This window comes from Nicotiana sylvestris, chromosome 6, assembly GCF_000393655.2.
Source record: "Nicotiana sylvestris chromosome 6, ASM39365v2, whole genome shotgun sequence".
Classification (NCBI taxonomy): Eukaryota; Viridiplantae; Streptophyta; class Magnoliopsida; order Solanales; family Solanaceae; genus Nicotiana; species Nicotiana sylvestris.
Window position 1 is genome coordinate 87,307,150 of NC_091062.1, and position 10,465 is coordinate 87,317,614.

Consider the following 10,465-nt stretch of genomic DNA (forward strand, 5'->3'; position numbering starts at 1 on the left):
CCAAAAAAATTGAGGTAGGAGAGAAGAAAATCGAAGCTAATGATAAAAAAGTGGAAATATACAACTCCCAAGTTGATCAGTTACTGGGGGAATTGCCAATCTTGAAAGGGATGGATTCAAGGAAATTTGAACAAAAGTCGTTCTCTTCGAGTGTGGCTCCACAACCCATTCCAAAGAAGTTTTGTATGCCAGACATACCTAAATACAATGGGACCACCGATCCCAACGAGCATGTCACCTCCTACGCATGCGCTATCAAGGATAATGATTTGGAAGAAACCAAATTCCATCGACTCGTTTGCCACGTTGGCAGACACTTTCGTAAAGGCACATGCCAGAGCCATAAAGGTTGCGACAAGGAAATCAGACCTTTTCAAAGTAAGACAGAGGGATAATGAAATATTAAAGGAGTTTGTATCCCGATTTCAAATGGAATGCATGGAGTTGCCACCGGTCACAGATGATTGGTCCATTCAAGCTTTCACTCAGGGATTGAATGAACGAAGTACAATAGCATCACGTCAGCTAAAGCAAAATCTAATCGAATATTCGGCTATAACTTGGGTAGATGTACACAATCGGTACCAATCAAAGATCAGGGTTGAGGATGACCAATTAGGAGCTCCTTCCAGTTCAGTGCACCCGAATAGGTCAGCCGCCAAAAATCAGAGGGACATCAACAAAGAGCCAAGATCGAACAAAGACCGATATTACCGTACACCTCATATTGCAGGAACAGTGATCCGGGACGCAATCCCGCCCGGAACGATCGGAGAAGCGATCGAGGAGAAAATTCTCGGGGACTCATGAGCAAAAATGGTTTTGATAAGTATGCCGACCCCATAGAGGCACCTCGATTATTGGAGTATAATTTTAGTGTCGATGCGTCAGGCATTGTATCAACAATTGAAAGAATCAAAGAAACCAGATAACCTAGGCCCATACAGAACGATCCTTCCAAAGGAACCCCACTCTAATTTGTAAATATCATGGCACGCATGGTCACAAGACTGAGGATTGCAGGAAATTGAGAGAGGAGGTAGTCCGTTTATTCTATGAGGGCCACCTTCGAGAATTCCTAAGTGATTGAGCCAAGAATTATTTCAGGGAAAGGGATGCCAATAAGAAAAATGAGCAAGAGGAGCCGCAATATGTAATTTATATGATCGTTAGAGGGGTCAATATTCTGCAAGGGCCAGTGTTTAAATGCACTAAGGTATCAATTACTAGGGAGAAACGAACCCGAGACTATGTGCCAAAAGGCACCGTATCATTCAACGACGAGGATGCAGAAGGAATTTCTCAGTCTCACAACGACGCTCTGGTAATTTTTATCTTATTAAATAAAGTTCAAGTTAAGCATGTTTTAGTAGATCCAGGTAGCTCGACAAATATAATCCAATTGAGGGTCATGGAGCAACTCGGCCTACAAGATATCGTGCCCGCAGCTCGGGTCTTGAATGGTTTCAATATGGCCAGTGAAACAATTAAAGGAGAGATTATCTTACCGGTGAACGTAGCTAGAACTATCCAAGACACCAAGTTTCACGTAATCGAGGGCGACATGAGGTACAATGCCATGCTCGGGAGGCGTTGGATCCACAACATGAGGGCAGTCCCTTCGACTCTCCACCAAATGATGAAATTCCCGACGTCGGGCGAGGAAAAAATAGTATACGGGGAGCAACATACAAAAGAAATATTCGTGGTCGGTGAGGTAATACCGATTTCGGTGCTATCAACATTGGAAAGATCGGGCATCAAGGGTAAATAGGAAGTCAAATAGCAATCACCCCCACTATCCTCGACCGAATCAAAGAAGCATGAAATGGAAGAGGAAGAGGAAGAATTTTTGACCCCTCAAACTTTTGTTGTTCCCGAAGATTCCGACGCTACCAAATCAGTGGTCGACGAGCTTGAACAGGTTATATTGATCGAACACCTGCCCGAGCGAAAGGTATACCTGGGAACGGTTAATACCCGAACTCAGGAAAAAAGCTTATTCATTTTCTTATTGATAAAAAAGATTGTTTTGCGTGATCCCACTTAGACATGACAAGGATCTCGCCAGAAATAACAACACATCGACTAAGCCTGGACCCAAAGTTCAGAACAGTGAAACAAAAGAGAAGGCCCCAGTCCGAGGTAAAGCACACATTCATAAAGGACGAGGTAACTAAAATTCTCAAAATAGGGTCCATTCGGGAAGTAAAGTCTCTCGAATGGTTAGCTAATGTAGTCGTGGTTGCTGAAAAGGGGAACAAACTAAGGATGTGTGTAGATTATAAAGATTTAAACAAGTCATGTCCCAAAGATTCTTTTCCACTGCCTAACATCGATCGTATGATTGACGCCACGACCGACCACGAGATCCTTAGTTTTCTCGATGCCTATTACGAGTACAATTAAATTCAAATTAACCTGGAAGACCAAGAAAAGACTTCGTTTATCACCAAGTATGGAACATATTGTTATAATGTAATGCCCTTTGGGCTAAAAAACACAGGAGCTACCTACCAACGCCTAGTAAATAAAATTTTCGAAGAACAAATAGGTAAGTCAATAGAAGTATATATTGATGACATGCTAGTTAAGTCCCTACACGCAGAGGACCATTTGACTCATTTGAAGGAAACATTCAAGATACTGAGAAAATACAACAGAAGCTCAACCTCGAGAAATGCGTTTTTAGGGTCAGTTCGACAAGTTCCTTGGCTTCATGGTGTCAAATCGGGGAATCGAGATCAACCCGATAAAATCAAGGCTATCAAAGACATCACCATCATAGACAACATTAAAGCCGTGAAAAGACTGACATGGCAGATAGTTGCCTTAGGCCGATTCATATCGAGATCGTCAGATCAGAGCCACAGATTCTTCTCTCTACTCAAAAAGAAGAACGATTTTGCCTAGACCCCAGAATGCCAACAGACGTTAGAAGAAATGAAGCAATATCTCTCGATCCCACCATTGCTTCATACTCCAAAGGCAGATGAAAAACTTTACTTGTACTTGGCAGTTTCGGAGATCGCGGTAAGTGGTGTCTTGGTTCGAGAAGATCAAGGTACGCAATTTCCTATTTATTATATAAGTCGAACGCTAGGAGAAGTAGAAACTAGATATACACACTTAGAGAAATTGGAACTTGCATTGATAAGCGCCTCTAGGAAGCTAAAACTGTATTTTCAATGTCACCCCATATGTGTATTAAACACTTACTCACTTTGTAATGTTTCGCATAAGCCCGAGCTATCGGGCCGATTGGCCAAATGGGCCATCGAACTCAATGGGTACGATATCGAATATCAACTCCGAATGACCATCAAGTCTCAAATTTTAGCAGACTTCGTGGCCGATTTCACGCCAACCCTCGTACCCTAAGTCGAGAAGGAACTCTTGTTAAAATCAGGTACATCATCAGGGGGTGGGGGGTAGACCCTTTTCACAGACGGCACCTCGAATGTGAAGGGGTCCAGGCTAGGTATTGTTTTGAAGCCGCCCACGGGCAACACTATTAGACAATCCATCAAAACTTCTAAGCTGACTAATAATGAGGCCGAGTATGAGGCCATGATTGTAGGTCTCGAACTAGCTTGAAGCTTGGGAGCGGAAGTCATTGAAGCTAAGTGTGACTCTTTATTGGTAGTAAACCAAGTAAACAAAACCTTCGAGGTTTGAGAGGACATAATGCAAAAGGTATTTGGATAAGCTACAGGTGACTTTTCACCGTTTTAAAGAATGGACCTTGCAACACGTACCTCACAAGTAGGACAGTAAAGTCGATGCTCTCGCAAATCTGGGGTTGTTAGTCGAGGAGGACAAAATTAGCTCGGGGACTGTCGTTCAACTCTCAAGATCCGTGATCGAAGAAGGTCATGCTGAGATAAACTTCACGAGATTAACTTGGTATTGGAGGAATAGATATATCGAGTACTTGAAAAATGGAAAGCTCCCATCGGACCCTAAAGAATCGAGGGCATTACGAACAAAAGCTGCTCGATTCACATTGGCTGAAGATGGAATATTGTACAGAAGGACGTTCGACGAACCACTAGTAGTATGTTTGGGACCAGGGGACACCGATTATGTTCTATAAGAAGTCCATAAAGGTACTTGTGGGAACCACTCCGGTGCCGAATCACTAGTTTACAAAATCATCAGAGTAGGATACTATTGGGATAGTATGGAAAAAGACACAAAGGAGTTTGTTCAAAAATGTGATAAGTGCCAAAGGTATGCACCAATGATCCATCATCCCAGAGAACAACTTCATTCGTTCCTATCCCCATGGCCATTCATGAAATGGGGGATGAATATTGTCGGCCCTCTGCTATCAGCTCCAGGTAAAGCTAAATTCATTTTATTTATGACTGACTACTTATCTAAATGGGTGGAAGCATAGGCCTTCGAGAAAGTCAGAGAAAAAGAAGTTATAGCCTTCATCTGGGATCACATCATATGCCGATTCAGGATATCTGCCGAAATCGTGTGCGATAATGGAAAACAATTTATCGACAGCAAAGTAACAAAGTTCCTTGATGATCACAAAATAAAAAGAATATTATCAACGTCGTATCATCCTAGTGGGAACAGACAGGGCGAATCAACGAACAAGACCATCATTCAAAACCTAAAGAAAATGTTGAACGACACTAAGGGCAAGCAGAGAGAAATTTTGCCTGAAGTCCTTTAGCATATCGGACAACAACAAAATCCAGTACGGGGGGAACACCGTTCTTCTTAGTATATGGCATCGAAGTTCTGATACCGGTCGAAGTCGGGGAACCAAGCATTAGGTTTTGATATACAACGGAAGAATCAAATCACGATGCTATGAGCACAAGCCTTGAATTGTTGGATGAAAAACGGGAAGCCACCCTCATTTGAATGGCTGCCCAGAAACAACGAATCGAAAGATATTATAATCGAAGAGCCAATCTGCAACACTTCAAAATAGAGGACTTAGTTCTCAGTAAAGTCTCCCTCAGTACTCTAGACTGGAATGAAGGGAAACTAGGCCCAAATTAGGAGGGACCATATCAGGTCCTCGATGTCATCGGAAAGGGATCTTACAAACTTTGCACAATGGAGGGCGAACAATTGGAATATATCACTCCTCAAACAATATTATTGCTAAGGTATGACTTTCTCCCTTTTCATTTGTATTTGATACTAACTTATTGTATGTGTTCGATCGAAGACGTCGAGAAGCTTGATCACCCCCAACTCTAGTCCTAAAAAGGATAAGCGGTCTCTGCAAATATAATCCGGTCTAAAAGTCCGGAGTCGAATCCCACAGAGAACTAAGGCTTAGCTACAGTTGTTCAATGTTGCTAAGAAACACAAGTCCAAACAATTTTCTAATTACAAAGATTATAATGTTTTATTTTATCTAATTAACTAACAAATACTAGAAAGCGGTAAAGTTATCAACTAACAAGACAAAGGGTTGGAGACTAAATTAAGGAGGTCTAGAGTTATGATTTCCTCAAGTGTCGGAATCCTTCCAGCTATGTTCCCTACAATTTTGCCGATGTATTCTCTACTGATCGTGAACACTTTAGGTGCCGTAATTCTCTCTCGAGCAACTACAACAATTTTAATAGACATATTCTCTCGAACTACGCTAGTTGGCTTTATTTAAATGCTCATTATGACCACGTCAAGGCTTTGTTATTTCTAAACCTACCTTTAAACCCGTTGTATTGATTTTTCACATACGTTAGGAGTGAAGTTGTTCAACAACCACCTAAATATGCATCCTTTCTCAAGCAAAATATAATAAATAGGCACAGTCAATTGATGGACATTCAATCAACAATAATAAACACGTAGTTGAACAAGTAGAGAAATCTAACGGCTCAATTATATAAAAACATAACAAGAATTGATCCTACAAAAGATTCCATCAAAATCCTAGATAACAAATTAGCTATTCATAATAGTATGTAAAACTACATTACTAAAATTCATAACCAACAATGAAAAATAGGTAGAGGAAGGAAAAACTCGTAGAGGAAGGAAAAACTGGTAGAGGAATTTCCCGCCTTGCTCCTATTGTGTCTCTGCCTCCTTAGGTCGAATCAGTGTCAAAAGTTTGTCCAACCTCTTAAAATACCATTTTCCATGTATATATACCAATTAGGATCGGGCCCAAGAAATTATACCTTATCCTACGTGAAAAAGGACAATTTTTCAAGTCTGGACGCTCGCCGTCACGGTCCAGGCGCGGTATTTTCCCAGTGCACTGCCTCAGTCCGCATCCAAGTCTGCGGTCACAGTTGCGACCGCATTTTTCACCCTGTTTCGTTTGGAATTTGAAAAAATATAAAACATGAATATTGTAGCCCTTTAAGCTATCTTTCCAACCATATATTGTATATCCCAAATGGAGTTTGGAGCAAAGTGTTATGTCTATTTTACTAGACAGTGCACAATATGCCTACTCGAGTTTTCGTTTGTTCTTAACTATCAAATTTGACCCCCGAACACGATCCCGGATTAATTCCTTGGGCTTTTACTCAGAATTCAAAGCTCCAAATCGCTAGAATTCATTCCATAACATCTATATAGCTCAGAATCACTCCTACAAGGCATAAAACACACCATTAGTGCAAAACACTAGCGATTAAAGCTTAAACTCAATTAAATTGCAGTAAATTAGAGTGTAATAAGCAACTAAAATACGCAATTATAGCCTATCATCAGCACCCCATACTTAAACTATTGCTCGTCCTCAAGTAATCAAACTACACTTTATATAGGCACAACCTTTTTAAAAAATTCTCCTAACTCATCACACCAAGGGTATTTAAATAGACTAAGCACAAAAGCGTAACATCTTCACCTCAAGATTTGACTCACAAGTACCACGCATTATTCACAACTCACCCACTTACTCTACCATAGAGGTCACTGATATTACCTTTCCTTCATGAATCAAGTGCCATCACACAACAAAAAAGAGTAGTTCCACACAATAAAATTTAAGAACACTTAGGAACTCAAGATAGAAAGAATTCACTCACTCTCAGAAATAACATTCATATGCCACAAAATATGCACCATAGGCTTGCCCGTAGTGTACTACTCTACTAATCGAGCTCATTTAGTCTAGGATCAAGTAGGACTTTATTTGGTTGTAATGTAGGTTGCGGGACGGGTATGATACATTTAGATATAAGAGTGACTACACCGCCCTAAGCACTTTAATACATATACTTTAACATTCAACCCCCATACTTATGTCAAACCAAAACTCCACCTTCACATCAATGTATATTACCCCATTCTTCTTTAAGCACACTTATATCAAAAGCCACCACTTATCAAGGAATATTTTTTCACAACAATCCAACTATTTTTTTTCAATTCAAGTGGCTCTTACTTTTTCAAAACAGTGCACCTTTCTCCTTATTTAATTAGTTCCACTCAAAAGCCAAACCAACCATCCCACACTTTAACTTTTACAAAGTTCATAAACAATTCAAGTGCTAATGAGAGGTTACAATAGTTCAAATAGATGGTTAATTTAAACAAATAGATAAGACTTGTAATGTGGTTGCCAAAGAAACAGGATTACAGGCTCAAAGGGGTTAATTATGATACATAACAATTAGGTGGGTAAAATATACATATTTAGCTCAACAAAGAAATGCCTATATCACTTCCAAGAGTGAACAAAACTACTATTTCGCTTTGCAAACACACAAGACAAGTTCTAGGGATCAAATGCAATGCACAGAATAACACCCAACTCACACACACATGACACATAACTCACTCAGGATTGGTTTCATCAAGACACTCTAGTCAAGGCAGTTAAACAAAGTTAAGATCATACAATTTAAGGTACTTATACAAGAGCCAAAAACTGAGCCTAAGCGTCACAACCAGAGTACTTACTATTATCAAGGCATAACAAAGTCAAGAGATATTGCTTCAATTCAAAACAAAATACAATGGCTCCTGCTCCCAAAAAAAACTAACTACACCCGGTTCAAACAAAACCCTTGGAAAAGAACCGCAGCACAAATAAAAACCAAGGGGTAATTGCAACACTACCTAACAACAGAAAATCTTTTTGTCTTTTGCTTTAGACTTAAATCCCTCAAGAAAATTGTCTAATAAATCCATCGTCGGGAAAAGTCCAAACTTTTGTTTTTTGTTTTTTCTAAAAAAATAAAAAAATAAAATTCAATTAAACTAACACAACTAAAATAACATAGAAAGTCACCCAGACAATCTCCTCACCCCACACTTAAAATTGTGCATTGTCCCCAATGCACACCATAAGTAATAAAAGGGTAAAGGAGACTCCCTGGTAGGCCAAAGGCCGAAACACTAACAACTCATGGGGTACTCAGACTTCTCCCAAGCTTGGTCCTTCGTGCGGGTACCTCGCACTTAGTTCCAACCATTTGGTTTGCTGTTGCATCCTTCCAATAGCTTTGCTTTCCATGTTCCTAGAAGATCAAAAATTGACACTTCAAAAATAATACAGTTAAAAAAATATAAAAAAAACAGTAAAGTTGAGTTGCCTCCCAACAAGTGCTTGATTTAACGTCGCGGTACGGCGCAAATCACTTTTTGCCTCCACCTTGAGCTTATGAATTGAACCCCCAATTTACCATCAAGTTTTCGGCTATGATCCAGCGGTGGAGGAACAAATCTAATTGGCCCAAGAAACCATAGTACTACTCTACACTTCTTGGCTTTCAGATGATGTACGTAGTCCTGTCTTTCTGGCAAGAAAAATTCCAGAATGTAGGCACCTTATTCCTCATTCCTTGACTCCTCAATCGGCTCGGATGACTCGATTTCCGTATTGTCATCCAAGCACAATTTAGAAAAATGTTTGGAGTGAGGACCAATGCGCTCAAACATATGAACTTCAGGATCTTCAGCATCCTCAACCTCAATGATACTAGAGTCAACAAAATTTATATCCTTAATGTCCTTGGTTGACTCTAGTCTCACTTCTACAACATTAACATCCTCAAATTGTAGTTGGCTAGGTTGTTGATGTTCTACTCTGACCTCCTCAATTAACACCTCAAATTCATGCTCTTCTTGGCTCCTATCCCCAAAATTGGCTTGCTAAGCATTAAAGGCTTCAATCACTTGACTCACTTGAGCCTCCAAGTTGCGAATAGTTGCCTCTTGCCTTTCTATCTACAATTGTTTCTCATTATTTTGTTCCAGAAGGCACTTTAACATATCTATGATCTCATTCAGGTCCACATCCCCGAGTTCTTTGTTCCTATTAACTTCACAAGAAAAGGTAGAACCATCATAGTAAGGGGTTGGGGAAAGATAAAAAATATAAGCACAACCATGAAAGTGACTATTTTTACCACCACACACATCACACACATTTCACAAATAAGATTGAGTTGGTGCAATAGATTAATCAATCCCCAATGGAAAAATATTAACGCATGTATAACTTATTCAAAGAAGCATTTTCCTTATCAAATATCTTGTGTCTCAAAGAAAATTTTCTACTATACGAGCTCCATGCTTATGATTTTTGTGAAAAATGGCTCAAGGGCTTAATACAACTATACCACGAATAGTAAATAGCTCAAGGGCCAAGTATAAATACATCTCAAATGGTCAAGCCCCCTACTCGTGGACTCCCGTCGAAAATCAACATGTTCTAATTATCTAAAGATCTCAAAGAGGCACCCCTGGATTTATAGGCCAAGGCTATCGTTCTCGAGGACTAACACTTCGAACAAATTTGAAGTATTATTGGGAAAGTAAGACCAAGAGTCACAACCAAAGACTACGACCAAACTAACGTGGCTCGGAGACGTCCGAACCCCACAATAAAAACTGGCCTTCAAATTCTCTAAAAATCGGTGAAAAAAGTCTACCCTCGGCAAAATAATCAAAGGGCTTCAATAACATCAGCCCTCGAAAAACCTTAAGAGGTATCAAATTATTCAAATACAAACTTGTGCTAAGGCACAAAAAACAAAGGGGTTACGACCAACACTAAAAAACCCAATGGGTATAGAAAATACATGCTAAGGTATAAGAAAATCTTACTAAGTCTTTGAGCCAAAAGAGGGAAAAAGTAGACATCTTTTAGAGGCCATATCGGCCCCATTCAAAGAGCCTAAGGGCCAACACACTTTGAGTTCTAGAACACATTCTCACTCGATCCAAACCTAAGGGTCCTACTATCTCGAATTGGAATAAGAACCTACTCGACTATAGATCGAGGTTCGTTATCATTCAAAACAAACCTAAGGGTCCTTTTGTTCCAAATTCAGGTTTCACTTGAACCCAACTATAAAAGCAGTATTATTATGGCTTCGATCAAGTTATTTAAAACCAAAGTCTCGAACATATTATTTAAAGCATAAAAATGTGCTATACAGGCACGAAACATGATTGAAGACAAAATTTGAGAAGACATTCAAAAGAGAAATTTCTTTATATATATGGACAAAAA

The 10,465-nt window shown here is 39.7% G+C and overlaps 1 protein-coding gene across 1 annotated transcript; it reads left to right on the forward strand.

Annotated features, from left to right (window-relative positions):
• Positions 1-207: 207 nt before the first annotated feature.
• Positions 208-810, forward strand: LOC138870898 (uncharacterized). Its single transcript, XM_070148738.1, has one exon. It carries the CDS (start codon positions 208-210, stop codon positions 808-810), a length of 603 nt encoding a protein of 200 aa, XP_070004839.1.
• Positions 811-10,465: the final 9,655 nt, after the last annotated feature.

What these genes read in the sequence shown, in the direction of transcription:
- LOC138870898 (XM_070148738.1), top strand. Translation starts at nt 208, where the DNA reads ATGGGACCACCGATCCCAACGAGCATGTCACCTCCTACGCATGCGCTA.